This window comes from Panthera leo, chromosome B2, assembly GCF_018350215.1.
Source record: "Panthera leo isolate Ple1 chromosome B2, P.leo_Ple1_pat1.1, whole genome shotgun sequence".
In the NCBI taxonomy this organism is placed as follows: domain Eukaryota; kingdom Metazoa; phylum Chordata; class Mammalia; order Carnivora; family Felidae; genus Panthera; species Panthera leo.
Genome location: NC_056683.1, coordinates 51,993,001 through 52,017,556, shown reverse-complemented (window position 1 = coordinate 52,017,556; position 24,556 = coordinate 51,993,001). Strand labels below are relative to the sequence as shown.

Below are 24,556 nucleotides of genomic sequence, written 5' to 3'. Positions count from 1 at the left end.
TTCATTGACTACATAAATGAATCCAAGGCAAATGCGTAGTAATTACATCTATAAATAAGGATTTTTGTGATTTTAGAATAAAGTTGATAAATCAGTGAGTAGTAAATTGTTCAAGAGATGCATACATTTAAGAAAGGATGAAAAATCTGGAAAGATACCATTTTTACTCCTCTTTTCCTTGCAGAATGAGGACAATCTTGATTCCACATGGAAAGCAGCCCAGAGAATGCTACTTCACATTCCTATCAAAGAAATTATGTCATAGATTTCCCACATATAACACCTACTCAATCTCCCATGAGTAATGTCAGGCACACTTCTTTTTTTTTTTAATTTTTTTTAATGTTGGATGCTCAACTGATTGAGCCACCCAAGCGCCCCATACTTCTCCTAAGTGAGAGATAGATGGTGACCATGAATGCCACACAGAAACACATGTTTAGGTCTTTGATGATATTAAGAAATAACTGATAATGGTATTGTGTTTACATTAGAAAAGAATCCTTAAATTTTAGTGATACAGAGTGAAAACACAGGTGTGACAACAAAGACTGCTTCCCAAATAATATGAAATGGTGAGGTAGTTAAGAGTGTGCTTATGGTAGCTTTAGCTGGTGTGGATGCATGTTTAGGACAGATGATGGATAATGAGCATTTATTAAAATATCTGTCCACTTTTGTATGTGTTTGAAATTCTTTCAATGTATTTAAAAATGATTTTCCATCATGAGCAATGCCTACCCAATTGTGAACGATTAAAGTGACATTAAATACTTGGTATTGCTACTTGTGATGCACTCTGGAACTTTCTATTTTTATTCTCCCTTATTCTATTAAAAAAAACATAATGATTTAAAAAAAAAACATAATGTGGGGAGTCTAGGTGGCTCAGTTGGTGAAGTATCCGACTTTGGCTCAGGTCGTGATCTCGTAGTTCGTGGGTTCAAGCCCTGTGTCGGGTTCTGTGCTGATACAAAGATTCAGATTCTGTGTCTCCCTCTCTCTCTGCTCTTCCCCTGCTTGCATTCTCTCTCTCTCTCTCAAAAATAAATAAACATGAAAAATTAAAAAATACATAATACTGACCCACTAAATTTATTTGTTTTTGCTAATGGGTAATGGAAAACACTGTTTTGTATAGTGGAATAGTTCTTCATGTGTTCATCTCCCTCCTTCCAGTGCTCACTTTAGTTTTCTCTTATTAAATATCAACCTTCTGCTAAGGCTCCAGACTTTGAAGTACCTCATCTCCCTGATGTCACTCTAATTTTGTCACATGGCAAAATATGGCATCTTAAAAAAAAAAAAAATGTGACATCTTAAAATTATGTCCCTGACTATATCTTTGAACAGAAACATTACTTGGACCAAAACAGTGTTGTTCCAGGCGAAGAAACTGTCCTTTATTCAGACTTGACCCTGGTGTAAAAGGAGAGTCCTGAACACCCACCCTTCCCTACATTCCACCCTGCGTGCCAGCATCTGCACTCTCCTTGTTTTCTTGGCTTTTCCAGCCTTATGTTCTGATTATTCCTTAGCTCTACAACCATAAATAAATGTCCAGATTCATAGACTCTCCAGGCATCCAAGTTGTTCCCTGACTTATGTTTAGATGGCCTGTTTTTCAGATTTTTAAAAACTGAATGTCATTCTGTAGTTTTAAATACTTTTCCATTTACCAAGGTCATTTTCAATCTTATTTTCTACGGCACAAGCTAGGCTTCCTGGGATGGTGCCATCTACAAAAATATACATACTTTTTACATGGCAGAATTCCACAGGATGATAAAGTTGAATACTATGTGGTCCCACTGAACCACCTTTTTTACTGTCTCCTCAACATAGTGACACTTTATTTCAAGCCTCAAACCTATTTCAACTGATCAAATAAATGTAATAAATAATGAACAGCTGAGTAAAACTAAGTTCTTGAGAGTAAACCATATAGATTATCTAAAAAGTGACAAATGTAACAGTTTGGGGAAGACGTAATAGGCATTCATCTACAGTACTATATTTAAGAACCATAAGCCTTGGTAAAAATTAATAAATAAGCTTACACATTATCTTATCGTCTCACCTTCTATAATTGTTCTTACGTGTTCACATAATTTCCACAAATATATGTCATAATCCTTGAGGCCTGTTATCCCTAATGTGAAAGATGGTATTTGATGTATGATGATGTAATTTAATACCATGCATAATGAATTAAAAGCCAACTCATCTTATTTCTTTAGTATTCTGACATAGGAAGATATAAAGACAAATAACTTCCAGGCACAGAAAAAATAATTTGTTAAGTACTTTAAAAAATGCACCTACAAATGGTTTTTGGTGATTATATATTGACTAATGTTTAGAAAAAAAAACCTGAAAAAAGTAAGAAAACTTGAGTTAGAAGTTGCTGCTGACAAGGGGTGCCCAGTGACTCACTTGTTTGAGCATCCAACTCTTGATTTCAGCTCAAGTCATGATCTCACAGTTTGTGAGTTCGAGCCCCGCACTGGGCTCTATGCTGACAGTGTGGAGCCTACTTGGGATTCTCTTTCTCCCTCTTTCTCTGCCCCTCCTCTGCTCTCTCTCTCTCAAAATAAATAAATAAATAAATAAATATAAAAAAATAAAAAGTTAATTAAAAAAAGAAGTTACTTTTCATGAGAAGGTGAAATTACAACTCTGGCTTCGGTGTGATCCTTTTTCTCCAGGATTACCTCAACACTGAAGAAGCTTGACCCTTTGGGACAACAAAGCTGTTCGGCTCATCCTGTTTGGTTATCTTCAAATGACTAATACTCTCAACACCAAATCACCATCAAGAAACATTTCAAGATGCTCTTGACCCAGCAACCAAGCCTTCTTACCACCTATGTTCTTTGGAATCCAGTTTCATTGTTGCCTTTGATCATGTTTGTATGAGGCAATCATGGTAGCATCCCCTTTAAGGGAACCAGTTTGAATCTTCTTTCCACATTTTGAACCACTGCCAGGTTACTAAAATGATTTGAAAAAGAAAGAAAGAAAGAAAGAAAGAAAGAAAGAAAGAAAGAAGAAAGAAAGGGAGAGAGAAAGAAAGGGAGAGAGAGACAGAAAGAAGAAACAAAAAGAAAGAGAGGGAGAAAGAAAGAAAGAAAGAAAGACTGACTTGAATTTGGAGAAGTCAATATGGAGCCAGATGTAGAAAAGTATGCAACTAGTCTAAAATCCACAATTTACTGTGGATAAGGATCACTCCTGGTTGCCACACTTTAAACACATGTTTTGCCACTAGCCAAACTGAGGTGTATTGCTATGGTAGTAGTCAGTCAGAATCCCAAACGTTTTTAGGATTCCCTGATTTGAGATAAAGATAACTTAAAACTGGCCTCTCATGTTCATTATACATTCAGAAATCTCACAATCGCTAAAACCACTGCATTTAGGAGTCCAATAAGAGGAAATGGGATGCTGTCCTTTTTACAAATGGAAGAGCTATAACTCCCTGCAAGTGACAGCCCGAGCAGAACCTTGGCAGCGAGAGGAGCTAGAGCAGCACCTGCTGCCCATGGGCCTGCCCCGCACACCCCCCACCCCGCGCCATCATTCCATTCTAGCCAACTGGTAATCTCTGGTTTTCTTTTTTCTTTTCTTTTTCTAAATGTTTATACTTTTGAGAAAGAGAGAGACAGAGCATCAGCGGAGGAGGGGCAGAGAGAGTGGGAGACACAGAATCCAATGCAGGCTCCAGGCTTTGAGCTGTCAGCACAGAGCCCAACGTGAGGCTTGAACTCAGGAACCATGAGATCATGACCTGAGCTGAAGTTGGACACTTAACTGGCTGAGCCACCCAGGTGCCCCAAACGTCTGGTTTCTGATTTTTTGGAACTCACTCAAAAACATTTTAAGCTAGATGATATTTAAACATGTATTTTACCTTCACATGTTTCAAGTTTTAATTTGCAACATCTGGAAATCAACCTCTTTCTCAAACTTTGAGTTTACTGGAGATAACTACATAAACTCACTTTAAAAATGCTAGTCCTACTATGTTAATATTTACCTTGTGCCCTTTTTTCGAGGGAACCCAAATTACAAAGTAAACATCTTTAATATTCAACTACTTCTACAAAGTATCAAATAATTATTTTCATGTATTATAAAGGAAATCAAGTACAAAGAAGTTCAGTGTCAAAAAGTGTTTTGCCAGAAGATAGAAGTACATTCAGGTTTTCACCTTCCCTCTGCTCTTCCTTTTATGATTATCTAATTTTATTTTAAATCAAGGCCTTTCATCTTATCATGATTAGAATTCAAAATATTCTCAGTTTTTCCTCTGGAAATCAAATGAGATTAGCACTTACAGTCAGTCCCTTCCCTGTGCCAAGCACTGGGAAAACACTTGATAGAACAAAGGTTGTTTAACTCTGATTCACATAAAACACATTTTAAGAAATGCTTTGCAAAGCTCAATGCACATTATGTTAGACTTAAATTAGCAAAACAAACAACGGAATTTTCTTTTGTCTTTAAAAAAGCAGTATTATATTCTGCTTGGGGGAGAACACAAAACTCGAACCAAGTGTGGACTCCCCTGTGGACTAAAACTGCAGTAGGTGACTGATGTCAGCCTTCTGTGAATGTCGCAAGTGATCTCAACAAGATATCAAAAACAGGAAGAACCAGAAAACCAGTTAAGTGGAGGCATGCAGGCAATATTTTTGAATAACCAGATATGACAAAAACATAATGTATGAAGAGGACCTAAAGGTCTTTCTCCTGTCTATGTGGAAACCAGAAAACCTTAAGTTTTACAACTGTAACCTGTTTTACCTGTGACACAAGTATTTGGAGAATTGCTTGCAAGCATGAATCCTCTCTCTAGGGATTTGTATATATAACTCCTGTAGCTAACAAGCTTTGGAAGAGTTCCTCAAAGCAATCTCAAAGACTGTTTCCTGGGCTATGGTCCTCAGTAAGACAATAAATAAAGCATTTACTAACCTATTTTGAGCTTGGCTTTCTTTCCGTTGACAATTTGGCAACCACAAAGACCCCAGAAGAGACAACCACTTTCTCAGCTGCACTCCACCAGGAAATGGAGCCTTGGTACTGGCATGGCCTCCTGTGCCCAACAGTCTCCTTAGATGGAGTATAATAAATAGACTAAGTTCTTCCTGGGATCTGGACCTCCCAACTTGGTAGATGGTCCAGAGCTTATTCACTGTTGTTTCTTTTCTTTCTTCTGCAAAGTCAAGAAAAGATGCCATTCCGTGTGTGACACGGGTTTCGGGTCTTAACGGTTCTTTCTTTCTCCTACAGTCAGGAAAGAGTGCCATTTTGTTCCTAACACAGGTTCCTGGACCCACACGTTGTCTCGTTCCTCCTGCATCATTCAGAAGGGGGCGCTGTTGTGTGTGGAGCACAGGTTGCAGTTCTGTGGGAGAGACAAATCTTCATCCCAGAAATCAAAGATTCTTCATAATTTTGTCAATTTGAATACTCGATGCTACAATGACATACATGAGATTCTGAAATCCAGGCTCAAGGGCCAGGAGCTCATCTCATTGGAGAGTGCAGACATTAAGTGTGTGCCCTGCAGTGGTCTGGTGGGGATTCCCGCTCATAATACAGATAATTTAGCTGCTCTGCCGAGGAATGCACGAGAGAGTTGCTTGCTGAGCATTCGGAGCACTTCAGATTTCACCAGGCTAACTGGAAAGAAAACTGGGACACAAATACCATCTCTGCTTGAGATTCTCTCTCTCCCTCTCTCTCTCTGTCCCTCTCCTGTTCTCACAGGGGTGGGCGGGTTCTCTCTCTTAAAAAAACAAAACAAAACAAAACGGGTGCCTGGGTCGCTTGGTTGGTTAAGTAGCTGATTCAGCTCAGGTCATGATTTCCAGGTTTGTGAGTTTGATCCCAACCTCCACCCCACCCCCACCCCTGCAAGCTTTCTGGAGCCTGCTTGGATTCTGTGTCTCCCTCTCTCTCTGCCCCTTCACTGCTTTGTGCTGTCTCTCTCTCAAAAATAAACATTAGAAAAAAAATTAATAAATAAAAAAAACTTAAAAAAACGCTAATTGAGGTTTGTTGGTTTAATTAAAATAGGATTTTTTTTAGTTGTCAACATTGAATACAATACTTGTATTCTACCTCGGTTTACTAAAACTCAAATAAGCTCATCTTACCTCTGTTACAGAATTTATCAGCAAGAAAGATAATTTAAAAAATGATAGCTGATGAACCTGATAAACATCTCAATTTTTTTATTAATAACAAGTAGATAGAAAAGTTTATAAATTTTTCAGCAATATTTGTGTCTGCTTAAAGTATGTCCCCTGATTTTGTTTGTTTGTTTTGGTAATTTAAAACTTTCGAGTTTACTAAGTTAAATTATATGAAGGATAGCCACTAAATACCTACATCATTTTCAAATAAGACAAGATACTAAAACATTAATTACTAACATAGGTTAGTTATCTACCTTTGACTTCCTAATATAGAGAAACTAAAGATACTTGGGTCTATTAAGAAACATATTTTGTACCATGCTGATAAATTTGCTACAAGAAGGCATCTTTCTAAAATGTATTAAGTGTATTCATAAATTCGTTCATCTAAGAAATACTGGTATGACAAACAGTTCACAATTGCTTAGTACTTTAGTTTTCACAATGGCCATTTTTAGATAATCTTCATGGCTGTTGCTGTATGGGCCACACAGAAAGATCACCAGAGACATTCAAACTGAATCAGGAAAATCTATCAGACTGCACTGCCCACCCTCACTCCATCTGAAGATGCTTCGAGCCAACATAGAAATCATCTCACTGATAGCACTCAGGACTCAGACATTGGATTTATAATTTGCCCCATTAACCTGTGCTTTTCTTTTCTTTCTTTTCTGTTCTTAGTAAATCTAACTGCTTGCACAGTGGGCTAACTTTGAGAACCCATCTGTAGGACCACCTCTTGAAATGAGACAACTGTTTAACTGAACTGACCTGTTCCCAAGACTAAGACTGGTTCATGAGCTATGAAACAGACTTCTTACCAGGTCCAGAACAGTACAGTTAAACTCCAGCTAAGAGGGAACAGTGTTGATCTGTGATGTTATTCTAAGGAAAAAAAAATCATCAAAAGGGGGGAGAATGTTAATTTGTAACCACACCACAAGGACTTTTGGTGAAAATTGATTCCAGATATGGGACATATTTGTGTGGCTGACTCCCCATGAGGGTAGATTAAGTCAGGGGGCTCCACCATGCCAGAATAAGCTAATCATACCAAATATCAGGTTTAAGTGACCCAACACCCAGTCTTGGGGAAATGTTAGCTAACTGGTTTAGTTCTGATATTCTTGATTTAAACTTATTTTAATGTTTCTAGCTAAGACATTAGCCTTTTTACTGTTAACATATTTACTATACAAATTAACTTCTTGTTGTGTGCACGGCTCTACTCAGACTTGCACTGAGCTAATGATGGTCAAACGTCTGGATACTATAAATAATATATACCGTTCTGTATAAGGTTTGGCAGTTTATACCTAGACACAATGAAATACCTCAGGCTATAAAATTCCTAAACTTTAGCAAATTTAGAAGTTTGCAGATGGTTATCCTTTTTAAGACATATTTGTCTCATTTATCTGACTAGGCATGAACCTTCCTAGTGCCCTGGGACAAAGAGATACTTGGTCACCATTGTCTGCCATAAGCTGCATTTTGACTAAGAGGGGAAATGTGCACGAAAACTGCCGTAGGTAACTGATGTCCACTTCTGTGAATGTGTCAAGTGACCTCAATGAGATATCAAAAACGGGAAGAACCAGAAAACTAGTTAAGTAGAGGTAAGCAGGCAGTACTTTTGGACAATCAGATACGATTAAAAAAAAAAACAAAAACAAAAACAAAAAAACAATGTATTAAGAGGACCTAAGGGTCTTGCTTTCCTGTCTGTGTGGAAATCAGAAAACCCTAATTTTTGTAAATGTAACCAGTTATACCTTGTGACACACGCATACTTGGAGAACTGCTTACAAGCATGTACACCCCTTTCCCCTTTTTGTAAATATCATCCCCTGAAGCTAACAAGCTTGGGAGAAGTTCCTCAAAGCAATTTGAAAAAAACTGTTTTCTGGGCTTTGGTTCTCAGTAAGACAACAAATAAAGCATTTACTAACCTATTTTGAGGTTGGCTTTCTTTCAGTTGACATCCCATTTATAAAAACACATCCAGTTCTGAGCTTTATCGTAGACCCTTATTAACTAAAACACTTATTTTAATGTAATGAGTATCTAATTTATTTAGTCTTAGTAGTGAACCAAAATAAAATTTTGATAGTTTGTAAAGCTACACACACACACACACACACACACCAAAAGAACTTTCTTTAAAAAATGTGGTCTACTAGGGGAGCCTGGCTGATTCAGTCACTTAAGTGACAGACTCTTGATTTGGGCTCAGGTCATGATCTCACACTTCATGAGGTAAAGCCCTGCACTGGGCTCCATGTTGGGTATGCAGCCTGCTTAGGATTCTCTTTCTCCCTCTCTCTCTCTGCCTCTCTCCCTAGCTGGAGTACATGCTCATGCTCTCTCTCAAAAAACAAATAAATAAAAGTAAAAATTAAAAAAAAAATGGTCTATTAAATCTAGTTGAGTGTCCCTGGTAATCGAGACACATAAAGATTGTTAAAAATTTTTATTCCTACAGCTAGAAAAAAAGTGTAAAGGTAAAATGTGTTGATATCAGGATGTACCCTGAAAGTTGTTCTCTAAATTAAGTCCCTGATAAAAGGTTCTTTTTATTTTGTTTGGGGGGTGGGATTGGCTTCCCCCCTCCCATTTACCTCTTTCTAATTAAAACAGTGGAGACCATTCTATCAAATTCATTTTGTGAATTTTGTCATAAACACTTTGTTTGTTGTGGATATGTGACAGACATGACTTGTATTGGCCAAGCCATTCTAGTTCAGTAATAAGGGAATGGTAAGTTCCCATCTAAATATGTTCTGGTGGAATTTCCACCCCTCCTAATTCCCCACTGTATATGTTCTAGGACTCCCTAGAAGGTTTTACTATCTTGGCTTCCTCATGGTACCTATTCTTTTCTGCTCTGGCCCCCTGTGGTAACGTGGCCAATCGCTGCTCACACCAAAACTGGTAGATATACCTCATTGTTGTTCAGCGTGGAGTCTGCAGTTGTAGCTATAACTTAGCGTTAGCAGAGACGCTGCTGTTGAAAATGGGAGGCTGTGTGCTGAGGGTCATGGTGAAGGCACCCATGGCGGCGACCCTGACACTGGACTCTCCATGTATCATCTGTGGAGATTTTAGGGAAGTCACTCTTCTGTTGCAGTCCCACATAGATGACTGACATTGCTAGACAATCTGAATGACTTTACATATGGTCACCACTTCCTTCCCTTGTGCGCCAAGTTTCTCTGAGCTGAATTTGAGCAGCTCTACTCCATTTTCCTTCAGAATGAATTCTTCATCAGGGGTTTCCTTTTCTTCCAATATATGTATCCTCAGAAAACGGATCTGTTGGACCTGTAAAGATGTCCAGATTGTAGGGTAAATGTGGCTGAAATTTAAGCTAGGACTCCTGCTGCATTTATCCATCCATATTTTTTAGTACAAATGGCTATTTAGATACCTATAATATGTACATTTTAATGTACGGATTTATCTAACTACAGTTAAGGAAATGATAGAATGCATACACAGACTACTTATCAGGCAACTCTTCTGTGCACTTGCTAGACACTAGGAGTACATCAAGGCACAAATTAGGACAGACTTCGGGTAAGATACACATTTTTGCTGTTAGTTTGGGCTATTCTTAAAACACTCATGAAAATTTGCAGCAGCATCTGATTATCCAGACATTCTCTTTTTTTCCCTTACATCAATGTTCTACTACAACCTGAATACTTGGAACAAAGTAGGTTCCCAGTATGTGTGTTAAAATGAGCCAGATTGGATTCCAGTGGCAGAGGAGTGGATTACCCTGTGCCTAGCAAAATGGATCTTGAGGCTGTGAGTAGATAAACCAGCCCAGTGAAGCTGGCTGTCTTCCCCCATCTGACTGTGGTGCTGTTGGCCATTTGCATTTCTTCGTGCTTAGTTCTTTGTTTATGAGGTACCAAGTACAGTCGGGGTATCAGCAAAGATCTCCTCATCTCCGAGTTTGCCTCGCTTTTCATGGGCTTTGGAGTCCTGCTTCTTGCTGCTCTGGGTTGTCATCTACATACGAGCTCCCAAGGGTTCCAACCAGAAGACTTCACCAAATTCTCACTTTTGTAAATTATTATTTTTTTTTTTTTTACTACTGCTGGAAGTGTCCTATTTGCTGTTCAGAATAAAGGCATATGTGTGACCATCAAAAAACAAACAAAAAAGGCAGATTGTTGAAATAGATTATTATGGGAGAAATGTCTCATTTGGCATGTTGCATTTTGTTAACTCAGAGGAGTTTTCATCTCTATATCTCTTGCTTCAGTCTCTCAATGCTTTCAGCTCAGGTAATTTCACCTCATGTAATTCTTTCCCACAGGCAGGGCACACGTTTACTCCTTTCAGTCCCCTTTCATCTTTAGTCCAATTACCTCAGGTTGGTCTTAGTATGGTCACAAAAGTAAAACCTTATCTATTTTCCTTATCATTCCATTGAACTAGGTTTTTGTTAAACATCTATATTTATGGTAAATGGAGAAAAATTCAAGATTTTTCCTTAAAATTATACTTACCTACTTAAATTATACTTACTTACATTTGCCTTTAAAACAACACTACTTAATTCCCAATACACAGTATTTGCATCTTAATCTGTGATATAAAGGGCATTTTTTTCTAGAAAAAAAATGCATTTTGAGTTTTAAATAACTTTCAGACTCTAGATTATTTAATGTCACTAATTGATCTAGTACAAATGCACCTTAAGAATATTTTACACAAGCTAAATGCTGTAACATTATACAAAGGTCAGCTATCAATTTTTTAACAAAATTTCCTCTATTTTTCAAAGTGCCAAGTTATTTAAAATAACTATATATTCCAGTAGAAATAGAAATAGAGAATGAATGTATATGATATTGTGCTTAAGGGAGAGTATTGTCACTGGATATCAAATATGGATAAATTATTGTATGAAATATAATTGCTAATCAAAAATAAAACCTAAAGTGTTTAAGATATTATTTCAAAATTCATAAACATTAAAATGTGCATAAATTTAAATTCATGATATAAAGCTAAGTGAAAACGTATGCTTAAATGGAGAAATGCATATATATCTGAAGATAAAAAACAAACAACATACAGTATATTGATGTTTGTACAAAATTAGTTAATATTTATTTATTAGATCTAAAACCAGGCTAATTTGGAAGAATACTTCTTTGATAACATTTATGTATACAAAAATTGACTCTTTGGTTTATAATTTCATCCTTTTAATTTTAAGTATTCTAGAACCAAACTGACTATTAAGACAAACTTTTTTTCAAACAGTATCACATGTAGTTAATGTGAAACAAAGACTCTTCTTTACACCCCTTGGCCAGTCACATTGAGTTAACAGATATTCACGAAAGACAAGTATCTGTGGAATAAGAGTTGAATAACTGGATAATCTGGAGTAAAGTTAAAGTTGAATGTAGCCAGAGTTCAACTTCTTCCTTGCTTATCTAGATCACACTAGATGTCGTCTTGGTTAAACAAGGTCATTTGCTTCCATAAAAAGTAGACTGCCAACATATACCCATCACTCAACACACCACATTAGAAATGTGGCTAATCCCAATCATAATAGTAGAGAGATACCAGCATGTTCAGGATGTAGGCACTTCAACTATTCTGAAGACATCTGCCCAAAACTACCTTGAAATTGTACCTATCTTTTTGAGTTTCTGCGTACAAACGAATGTACGATGTAGAGAGTAAAAACTGCCTTACCAAACTGTAATATGAAAGTACATCTAAGTGCCATTATCTTTCCACCAATATTGATATGGGGAGAAAAAGTATTTTGCTTGAAATGATTATATCCATAAAGTTGGATAGTGTCTGTTTAAAACTTAAACTCTTGAGTAAATTATCTGAAGTATTACGTGCTTACTCAGTCTTAACCCTGAGGAATTTCTCAGCCACAGAAACTTTGGAAAGTATAGATTCTGAAATACAGATGTTTCTGGAGGAAAAAATAAATAAAAGGGGAAAAAAAGGTAGAAGAATATAAATCTGTGCAAAAGCCCAAGCTACTTGTCACAGGTAGATGAAATAAAGCACCCTGCACTTCTCAATTCCACTAGGGAAAGGAGCGATTCAGGGACTATTTAAAAGCTATCTATGCTTCCAGAAATGATGGCAGTGGCTGTACAAAAAAGCAACAAGCTTTTGCTTGTAATTAAACATGATTAAAACTAGTCTATGCAATTTCAGCTTCAAAGTTATCTTGCTCTACATTTTAGGGACTCCAATTTCAGAGCTGCCTAAAGACAATTAGCCCATTATCCCCTTAGCCCTTTATCCCCTTGCCCCATCTAAGAGACAAAGAATGGGTAATATTAAAGTCAATTTGGTTTGGTTAGCTATGGGTTCTGCCTTTGGTGAGTGGGTAAAGGACCATGGTTCATAATTACAAAAATGACTTTCTAAGAGCAAAATGAAAAATCTCTTTCATTCACTGGACTCCAATTCTAATGATTTTTAATAATTTTATACTAATATATGAAGATTATACAATTGCCAGAGGATTCTGAAAACTAACCCACTAGCAATTAGGTTTTTTTCATTGCAACTGAATTTATCTGATTATAAGGAAATGCACATTCCAAAGGTCATTTAAAAAATGCAAAATTTTTGTAAATACAACAGTATTTTTGTAAATACAACTGGCTACTTTTCCTGTTATTATTTTTCAAGAAAGAAAAATAACTTTCCTTCTCAATTTTATTTTTATGATATTAATTTATTAGGAACTGTGCTAAATTTCCAATCTATTACACAGCTTTCCAAAACAATGGGACTCTTATAACAATAAGATTATGAGTCTTAAAACCCACTTTTATGAATAATGTTAAACTGAGTTTATATTCTGGATTTGTGTTTCTAAAATGGTATTGCTGTACAGTTACTGGTATATTTCTACAATTTGTAAAGATAGAGCAAAGGAGAGAGACAACTTTCAGGAAAGGTTCCTCAATCATGGTGGAGTAGAAGCCAACAAGGTATGGTAAGGTATAGTACCAAACCTACAGGGGGCACCTAGGTGGCTCAGTTGGTTGAGCGTCTGACTTTGGCTCAGTTCATGATCTTGCAGTTCATGAGTTCGAGCCCCACATCGGGCTTGCCGCTGTCAGCATAGACCCAGCTTCGGGCCTCTGGCCAACTCCCCCTTGTATCCCTCCCCTGGTCACTTTCTCTCAAAAAGAAAAAAAAAAAGGTATTAAAACTACAGGCTTTTGTGTTTAAACCCAGTTATACCAATTCAGAGCCATGCAACTCTTGGAAGATTTTGTAACTTCTCTGAGGACTAGTTTTCTCATTTGCAAAAAAGGATGTACGTACTTCACAGGGCCATTGTCAAGAGTTAAGGGGATCATATATTTAACATTGAGTTCCATTCTCTGCCCAGCTTCCTAACCCAATGGACTGCTTTCCCTAGCACAAACACAGGTTAAATTCACTTATAGTTCCTTTTCCTTCTTTTTGTTGTCACAGGTTAACCAGCACAAGATCAAAATGGTGGCCTAGCAATTAAACCTGGCCGGCTAAGTTACAATCGGAAATTAATGTCGATTTCATTCCCTATCTCACCTACTATGATTATTTTAAGCCCCTGCGTGTCCTTGTTGTCCAGTGGAATTCAAGTAAACCTTTCTTAGCGGATTACTGTTGAATCAGAAAATATAAACATTCTCTCATTTGATTCTCAATAGTTCAGGTGAGGCCAATATTGAACACATTTGGGAGGGATATGACTGCATGTTAGACACTTTAGCACCATTACCTTTTAACTGTGTGAGTTAGGGGCCTTACCTCTCATTTATCACCTCAATCATCACCTACAAATAATGAGGACAAAGGTACCGCAAAATAATTGTTGTGGGAACTATAGGTTCTATAAAAGTGCTCAATAAATGTTAGGTTTTATTTTCCCTACTGTCATGTTTTCTCTTGTCATGTTCTTATCATGGTATTTTAATACTATGGACAATTATTTTAATGGCTGACATTTTAAGGCTGTTCTTTTAATTTAATGACATAGACATTATTTAACTTAGTCTTGAATTTTTAAAACAATATAGTGGCCACACTGCAGCTCAGAAGCTGTTAAATAATATATTTAAAGTCTTACAGAAACACTTCACACTTCTCAAATGATCCATTGTTTCTTGAATTCTGTACTTTGTGGATGAAGTAAAGTCAAGTTAAATCTCTTTAATGGATGTGGGCCTTTAATTTCATTACTCTAAGAAAGGCAAAGGGTATCTTCTGATGTAAATATCATCATCAGATTAAGATATCGAAGGATTTAAAACTTTCAACCAGGCTTGACTGTCATGGAAGAAATGGGCCAGATACCAATTCTCAGTTTCATCACAGAACTTTTATGAAAACAGTACACAGTCATATTGTATTTGGCACAGCGTAAAAAAGATCATGGATTTTTGTAAGCAAAACACTAAGCATTGCCATACTAATCCAAGATAAAAATTTAGGCAGAAGTTTACAATTCAAGTTTCCCAAATATCTATTGCTTGCTCTAAGTTTCAAAGAAGGAATGGTTACAAAAGTTCAGCAGCTGACTGGTGAGTGGAATATAGGCTCCCTTGGTCCAGAGTGGAAAGAAAGACAACCTGGATGGTTTTCAAAAAATTAGGAAAAGAAATTCCTACCATGTACTATATGAGGCTGAGAGTCTGCAAACACCTCAGTTAAAATGAAAGATGTGCTGAGCTATATAACTTAAATTGTACTGCTGCTGCCCAACCAGTTGCATATGTTCCACAGGAAAATTAATAAAACACTAATAAAATATAACAAGTTACCCTGTAGAATTTAAAGATAATTAAAACCCAAAAAGGCTTTGTCCTATTTTCTCATAATGTGAAGATATGAGAACCCATAAAGATATATTATAAAGGGCCATTGAGAGTATAATGATCCTTTTTTCAAGGGAAAGGCTTTAGAATGAATGCTTAAAATCCATACACCATCTCTCCACTAAAGTTTCTATTTTGAGACCTAAGTAGATCTTCAGTCCGAAGAAAACAATTACATTTTTTTTTACCACTACCATTTAAAAGTCATGTGTATAGAGACATTCCATCTACACTGCAATTAAGTACAACTAACTTTATCACACAGAACTTTACTGTATACATTAGTACACTGGTAAACATTTACATCATACCCCCAAACTCTGTCCCTATAGAAATCTATTGGCATGTTACAAAAACCATCCACAGGGTTCTTTGGACAAATATTTATAGTTACAGTCATTTGTATTTTTAAAACTATTTGAAGTTACAGTATTTCACTTATTTTTGTGTATGAAGTTTCCAAACTTCTGCATAAATCCTCGGAACTTGTTTTCATTTGGCTGGTATGAGTGATATACACCAGTATTGTAATTAAGCAGTGGGCTGGACCTGCCATAACTATTGCCCACAGTTGTGGATTTTATTTCTGGGCGATGCACACCAGTATTTGGCAGGTTGCTTGCAGGCTGAATAGAGCTTTCAATCTTATAAAATGGCTCAAAACGACTGTAAACGCGCCTGTCAGTTGAGTGAGATCTTAGAAGCTCATTGGGCTTTGGTCTTGGAGAAGAAGCTGGTTTTCTTTCAGGAGCAAGAACTGTATTAATCTCCTTTGAATCTCGGTATTGGATCTGTTCGGTGTTAAATCTAGGGGCAGAAGCATCACCTGCCCTTTCCAAGAACTTGTTCTCAACTGGACCTGAAGAAGGTATTGTTTTACTACCTTCCTCGGATGGAGAACTGATCCCCTGGGATGGGCTAACTGTTACATCTTCCTTACTCTTGTGAATACTGCCTTGAGAGTTTGATGAGGAAGAACGCTTTCTTCTGGGAGATGAATCAATTTTTGGCTCTGACTTCTTTGGTTTTTGATTCTCTTCAGCCTCAGAAACTAACGTGTCAGAACTGCTACACATTCTATAAAAGGCAGGTGCTTTATTTTTGGATAGATTTTCTTTCTTTTCTGGGGTAAGGCTAAGTAATGACCTTAACTTCTGAGACCCCTTTTTCAAAAAACTTGGCGAACCTTTAACTTCCTTTTTTGAAGTCAGTTCTTTGCTAGGTTCATCTTTATTCATTTCAAGCAAAGCAGCAATGGAAATTGACTTGGTGGTAGTGCCACTCGGAGGGTCTCTCTTGATGACCTCCCTGTCCTCTTCCGCGCTCTGAGTCACATTGTGCATGCTCTTAGAACTTTTCAGCAAATCCTCTTTGGGTTTTTCTGGTTGTCTAACTCGACTCCTGGTGAGTGTACTATATACATAATGCTTACTGTGTCCGTGATCTAAATTGGCTTTTGAGTGGTCAAAGAATGGAAAACTTCGCCTTTTGAGCAGATTCTCATTTTGTTGATTCTTTGGATTTTCTGTCTGCTTATTTACACACAAGGATGTATATAAATAGTTGTTTGACTCTGGATGGCCATTTGTAGTTTGATGTAAGACAGCTGAGTGGTTTTCGGGAACCTGCAAGGTGTGCATTTTGGGTGCCTCCGACTGCAATGGGAGCTTCGGAGTTGATTCCGGCAAGGGCTTGTCTGTCACATGCTGTACACTCGTAGGGGTGTCCAGGACCTCCTTAGGTGTGTCGCTTCCCTGGGAACCGACGACAGTTGAATTTGAGGAGCCGGTTGTACAACTGTTAACTTCCTGCTGCTCAGGTAAAGTGGGTTTAAACACAAAAGAGGAACGAAGCCGAGAATGAGTATAAAGGGCGTTGGCTTTCAAATTTTCAGAACTTTCATAGCCCTCAAACCGGTCACCTAGAGCCGATCCATTTGAATCAGGTGCAGCTTCTGAATGATCATTTAAGTAGGATTCGATTCTCCAGTTACGCAAGAACGACTTTGTGGTATGTTCAAGGGTTGGCATTCGTTGTTGCAAAAATCGAATATGATTATCTGTCCCGTTAAAAGACCGCCGCACATTTGAGTTCCTTTCTGCGAGATTTGTTGTTTTTCTCTGGGCAAGCCGATCAGCAAAACTCTGGGCAGGTGTATTACGGTGACCTGCATAGCCGCCTCGTGATGAGGACGCCACACTCAGACTATCCGAAGGCTTTTTCCAATTACCTGGAGGATTGATGTTTCGATTCAGAGCCCTGTTAAGCAGCAGGTATGGTGTTGTTTCTGGCTGTTCTCCAGCATAACTATGCCTCTTCCAATTTTCATTTATTTGACTGGATTGATACTGACGGACTGTATTTGGACCATTAAAATTTGGAATAAAATGAGGCTTGTAGCCATGATTTCTTATGCTATATTTGTCATGTTCATTTAGAGTGTATATCCCTCTGTTTTTGAAGTAACTAGAGTCTAGTTTGTGAATTTTGTCCTGTCTGCCAAAAAGGTTTCTTTGGCTGGAAACAGAAGCTAGTGAAGAAACTGAACGCTGGTAGGTGCCATTCTCCCAGAGTGATTTGCCATGCTTCACCCTTGCTGATTCTTCCTGGGCGAATGGACTGGGGACACAGGATCTGGCATAAAGAGTTCTAAATTCTTCATCAAAAGACTCAACAAGTTGTCCTGTGATTATCTGAACCATGCTGAGGTGAGCTTTCTCAAACGACCACATGTAGCTGGAAAAGAATCAAAATGGGAAAATTTTAATTTTGCTGTTAAAAGATTAAGGACAATATATAAATCCACTAAGCAAAATTTGTCATTTAATGTCAACAAGAGTATTTTTTGCTTGTTTTCCTCAGCTACGACAATTTAGAACATCTTCAATCGTTACTTGCTTGCAGTCCCTGGAACTCCCTACTCCCCCATTTCATAATTAACATTTTTAAAAAATGTTCTTAATGTTTATTTATATCTGAAGGAGAGAGATACAGAGCATGAGTGGGGAGGGGCAGAGAGAGAAGAAGACACAGAAGCCAAAGCAGGCTCTGTCAGCACAGAGTCCAGCGCAGGGCCTGAACTCACAAACCATGAGATCATGACCTGAGCCAAAGTTAGACGCCTAACCAACTGAGCCACCCAGGTGCCCCTAAACATTTTTTAATGTATATTTTTGAGAGAGTGAGACAGAGTGTGAGCAGGGGAAGGGCAAAGAGAGAGGGAGACACAGAATCCGAAGCAGGCTCCAGGCTCTGAGCTGTCAGCACAGAGCCCGATGTGGGGCTAGAACTCATAAACTGCAAGATCATGACCTGAGCCAAAGTCAGGTGCGAAATGAGCCACCCAGGTGCCAGCCCCCATTCATATTTTAAATAACAAAGCAATTCAAGTCCTGGCTTTGAAACTACCCATAATTTTTGACATTACTTTCTACAAGTCCAAAGAAAAACCTGGTGTACATTTTGCACATTGCCTACTAAGATGTTATGGAATAAAAAACATTGTATTTTATATAGAGCATCCTGGCAGAATGCAGGCAAGCCAGTATCAGTAGGAAAGTTGAGAGACCTGGCTTCTGCTGAGCTATCCACCCACATGAGCTTGGGCCTCAGTTTCCTCATGTCCAAATTGCTAGCATAATCCTACCATTCCTTATAGTTCTAGAATGTTAAAATGCAAGATAGGCCTTTGCTAATACATGCATTTTATCTCTGTGGCCTACTTAGTAAGTATACTTTGGGAAGCCAGGGCTTTGGGATGCCAAGTGAGATCTTTTAATATAAAATACAATTTCTAGGAAGTTAATGTTTGTAACTACTTTATAATACTTTGTGGAATTTCTACAATTTAAAAATGACAGTTGGAATTTCATATAAAAATATAAATCTGACATGTAAAAATTTAGATAATGTAACACAGAGTCACTGAGCTAAAAAAGGAATCTCTAGTATGCTATATATCAAATACTGTACATGACATAACAGGGGTTAATAAAGGAAAAAGGAGACAGAGACATTCTCTACAATGAACGAGCTTACTGTTTATAGAGGGGACACAATAGCAAAGGCAGATGAAAATACTAAGAGAATGTGTAGAGTAAGAATTTAAAATATACAAAATATCATAAGGAGTGTACAACTTAAGAATCTTACTATTCTGATATACTCAGTTTTGTCTAGTATGCTTATTGAAAGCATGGTATGAGAAGAATCATTTACCGGGTGGTCTTTTTGTGCAGATGTGCGGGCCACCAGGCTGACTTAAAATAAGTGACACAATGTGAATGATTAAAGGAATTTTCAACTCCACTGCAGATATGAATATAAAATTTGTGCGAAAGAGCAAGTAAAGGAATTGAATAGTCAGCTATCACCTATGAGAAAAGCCCCAGAGACAAGCAGGGTTTTGGCTGTATTCTGAAAGAAGCCAGATAACCCCGAAGTTCAAGCATGAAAGGCATGGAACAGTTTGTGTGGAAGAAGAAACATACAGGAAAAGAAAGGAAGCAAGAATGGCCCTCTTTTGGTTGAACAGAGAAAACAAATTCTGTTTAGCTGAAGTAAAGAAGTTTTATTACAGACTGATGAGCAAAGGGGGAAAATCTGGAAAGCAGAGAGTTTGTACAGGATTTATTTCCAAATTCGGATCAATTAAAATAAAATGATGTTTGAGGACTGATTTTTTTCCCGGTAGCTCTTTGTAACACAGATGTGAAGGATGAGGGACTGCATTTACTGTGATGAGTAAAAGAATTGACATAAGGTGATAAGAGCCTAAGCCAGTACAGAAATTGGAATAAAGAGTAAAAATGTTGAGCCAGTAACAAGAAGAGAGAACCAGAATATCTGCATGTCCTAAAGGATGTGTATAGTTTCTGAAATAAAAATAACCTCCACGTGTTGAGCTTAGGAAACTGACAAGGTAATGGTACTGGGGAATATGTTACAACTGGAAAAGTTTTCCAGGTTTGGTAAATCAGAAAACAATATTGTGATATGTAAAAGGAAGACACTCAAGGGTATATATTCAATTTGAAGATTATTCTCTGGAAACACTGAATAGCCCCAAATAAAAGAATTGTTTTACTGACCTTCAGGGAACTTCCTATAAAATGTGAGAACCTCAGCCAATCACCCTCCTGTAAACCCAACAGTTGATAAGGATTTCCCATGCGATTTCCAATAAGCATTTGAGTCCCTTATCAATACGTAGCAAAAGATCAGCAGACATTTAATGAAAGTTTAGAAGATTCCTTATAAAGCTTAAAAACTTAGATGCAAAACAGAGACCAAAACAAACAGGAGAAAGACAAATGGAGAAAACAGAAAATGCACAAATAAGAATATGTATAAAAACACAGACACATAAAAACTATAATCAGTGTCTTCAAAGCAATAGAGAAGATCATGCATCTATAAAAAAAAAAAAACACACACAAAGGATACTTTGAAAATGGTGAAATTTGCAGATATTCAAAATATTTGATAGCAAATTTTTTTTTAATGTTTATTTATTTTTGAGAGAGAGAGAGAGAGAGAGAGAGCACAAGCAGGGGAGGAGCCGAGAGAGGAGACACAGAATCCAAACCAGGCTCCAGGCTCTGAGCTGTCAGCATGGAGCCTGATTCAGGGCTGGAACCCATAGACCATGAGATCATGACCTGAGCCGAAGTCGGACACTTAACCGACTGAGCCACCCAAGTGCCCCTATAGCAAAAAAAAAAAAAAAAAAAAAAAAAAAAAAAAAAAAAAAAAAAAAAAAATTAAGTTATAATAGATGTGTTAGAATGAACAATTGAGAAAATTCCCCAGACGTTACAATTCTATCCACTCCCAGATAGAAAATCATAGGGGAAAAAAATAAAAAAACAATGGGAGCAGATATCCAGTTCATAAGAATTCCAGAGAGAGAGACAATAGAGACAACTGAGGAGAAGAAATGAGCAAAGAATATATGAGAAATTGTTTCAGAATTGAAAGACATGAGTACTTGGATTGCTTAGAACAATAAATAAAAAAGACCTAGATCTAGAAACATAACAAATTTGAGAATAGCAGGGAATAAAGAGAAACCTTAGATGTTTCTAGAAAGGAGAAAAAAAAAAGTTACATAAAAAGAATAATAACTGTTTGAGACTTCTCAACAGCATGTTTGATTGTCAGTCAATGTCTTTCAAATATGAAGGAAAAATGATTCAGCTTAGAGTTCCATCTCTAGTTAAGTCATTAACCACCTAAAATTATAAATTTCTGGACTTAAAAAAAAATTCCATGCTGACGGAAAGTATTCTTGAGCAAATGAGAGAAAAAACTATGACTTAGAAACAAAAAAGAAGGAAAAATAGGATTAAGATGGGATACAAGAAATTGTGGCTCAAACTGCCCAGGAATACGGGAAATTGCAGAACCCTAGCAGTGTTTCAGGTTAAAGATCTGCCAGTCCAGATTGGACACGACAAACTTGGCAGTAACTGAGCATTTGGAAAAGTTGTTCATGTGCTAAGAAATCTTCAGAATCAACTGGAAAAAACATAGCAATAGATAAACAGAAAGCAAAGACAATGAATAAAACCAAAACCAAATGGTCATTATTAACTTTGTTATAAAAAAGGAAGCATATCACAAATGACTCTATGACTCATCAGCGATCAATTCTGACACAACTTTAGTAATGTAAATTGAGACTTCTTACTTAGCAAACAATTTTGATAAAACTGTACGGGGTGAATGGCAAGCAGGAGGGAAAGTGGATATGGGTGAATAGAAATATAACCCTTCAATCATCATACGATAGAGTCAAGACATAATACCTAAAAGTGATAGATTGAGCATTCACGGTATAATCACATTATGTAAGAGAATGGAGTAAGTATGGGAAGAACCAGCTCAAAGAATTAAATAATTGCACCTGGAGATCAGGATCCAGCAATGGAGAGACATGGAGAACAAAAACTTTTGTATAACATATCTTTTAGTAATATTTGATTTTTAAAAAAGTGTGCACATATTTACCTAGATAAAAAATAAAGTGAACTTACTACTCCCATTCCCCCCAGACCCACTGTCACACTCCTGCAGTTGGGAATGTGATTATGAATTTACTTATTAAAAAGAGGCTCAAAAACTCTGAGTTCCTGGCTGGGGATCACACAGGGAAGTCTACGGAGTGAAAGCAGTGACATGCTGCTGGCTGTAGCATGGATCTCTCAACGTGACAATCTTCAAGTCTGACCAGAGATGGCACCTGGAAGCCAACAACTTCAGTGAAACTTGTCTTGTGAAAGTAGCTTTTATAGAGACAGCAAGATTTAAAAAAATGCTTATAAAATTCTCTCCCAGTCAAATTTGTAGACATTACTTTACTAAATATGTTCCAGATTTCATACGACAATTTCAAACAAGGGCATCCAATTCACAATTCAATTTGCACACATTGATAAAAAGTATATGTGTTTTATCTCATCAATGTTAGTATCATGAGAGACCAAAACACTTGTCCTGTTTTTGCGATAAAACTGTCATCACAATGACTGAACCGTCACACAATGTGTGACTGTGGTTAGTGCTGACATCAGGCCTCTCTGGAAATAAATGCTTGCAGTTTAGAATAGGAAGACGTTTTAGGGCAAAGAATTTTGAACTAAAGACAGTGGCATTTTGATTTGGGCTATAAGGAAAATGATGGTGATATTGGAATATGAGACAAAGACTGGTTTTCACCAAAAATAATTAAATTTTTAACCAGTTTCTATGAAGACTGGTTCATAATTATTCCACCAGATCCTGTTAGAATACTGTTAACAGGAAAGGTCCGAGATAATTAGTAGAAAGAAGAAAAGAAAAAAAAAAAAAAAAAGGGCTGACAACCATATTTTTTTCAAGAAGTGTATTTAAAATTAACATGGACTAATAAGGAAAGTAGAGTTGTTAGATAAGAGTTTGGGTGAATTTTTATCATCTGCAGTACTAGGCATTCGATCCTCACTTCCATAAATAGTAACTTAAATTCTGCCTCTGGCTTATGATGTACATAGAAAGATAAAGGGTTTTTGTTCCTGTGGTTTGTTTGCTTTTCCCAATATCAATTCGAAAGTAGTTTAGCCATTGTCATCTCAATATACAGCACCTATTAATGCCTAGTGGTAGCAAAACAAAGTTAAGGTGAATTTATGGTTCAAGGTAATCTTAAAAGTCAAGTTAAATAATAAAAACAGAAAGCATTCATTATGGTGAGATTAATAAATACCATTCTAGAAGTCAAGCGAACTCCTAATTTTAATTAAAATTTCAATTAAAAACCCTGTAAAACCAAGTGGGTCTGAACAAATACATACACATATAATGAGTCTTTAAAGGGACTCATTAATTTCAAGCACTGGTTGTAATTTCTGCTCTTAACAAGTTTTCCTTTAGAACTACAAACAGCACTTTCAAAAAAAGGTCTCTGAGCTTAAAGGGAAAGTTACCAGGTAGTAGTGGCTAAAATATACCTAAAATAATAGCTGACTTTAGGGGTTACGGATGCATTAACTCATTTAATTCTCATGACAAGAAGGTGAGATAGGCTCGAGGATTATCCTTTACAGCGGAGCAAACCTAAGTGGAACCAAGTTAAACAACTTGCCCATGGCCAATCACATCAACATACTGGCTCCTTCTTGTGGACTTTTTAAATTATTAAGGGAAGAAGCAAAAGTTTCCCCTCGCACTGCCCTGTTTACCCCCATAGTTCTCCTGGCTCCTTGGGAGTCTGTGCTGCCCTGGTGACCTAGAAGTTCACATGTGCTTGTTGGTATTTCAATCTGCCTGTTGATACAATCTGACTGTATATCCCATTCAGGACTGATGCCCAGAATTTGTGAGAGTATTAGGGCAGCACTTTTACTCTGGAACAAGCAGAGCTTGGACTGGGCTGCCAGCCCTGGACTGCTGTTGGCCTTTAGCTGTGGGGTTTTGACAAGTCACTTAACCTTCTGGAACTTCAGTTTCATCACTGATAAATGTAGATGCAAACAACTGCTTTGTAGATAAGTGGTAAAGACTGGGGATGACATAAGTAGAAGAGACTAGCCGGAACAGAGGAATGGAGGAGGTATTCTCCCAATGGGGACCTTGAATGATGCCGATAATAGTAACCTGTGTAACCTTGTCTAGTGTCTATTATGACATTTTTAACAGCCAGACTCTGAAATGCATTTTGGGTAGTACTATACATAGTGACTACATGACTGACTATCAGATTCTTAATAATACTAAAATAAAAATAATCTGTCTGACAGGTTCTTCAAAGCAATAAAGAGCTTCTATTTTTATGAATAAATGTTATTAAGCTCATACTGCAACGATTTTCATAAGGAACAAAAACTTTTGGCATTAGAGAACTATAGGGAACCTGAAATGTTTGTTACCCATCTCAATTTGGGGATGAAGAACTTGGAGCACGAGGAAGTTGTATGACTTCCC

At 37.2% G+C, this 24,556-nt stretch overlaps 1 protein-coding gene and 1 pseudogene across 1 annotated transcript in view; one reads left to right on the top strand and one right to left on the bottom strand.

Moving 5' to 3' along the window:
• Positions 1-10,010: 10,010 nt before the first annotated feature.
• LOC122220694 lies at positions 10,011-13,742 on the top strand (annotated as a pseudogene).
• Positions 13,743-14,410: 668 nt separating this feature from the next.
• FAM83B (family with sequence similarity 83 member B) overlaps positions 14,411-24,556 on the bottom strand; it is a 68,014-nt gene continuing 57,868 nt past the window's right edge. The window contains exon 4 of the mRNA XM_042937324.1: positions 14,411-17,830. Coding sequence (XP_042793258.1) covers positions 15,529-17,830 — 2,302 coding nt within the window. The 3' untranslated portion in view covers positions 14,411-15,528. The remainder of the gene's footprint in view (positions 17,831-24,556) is intronic.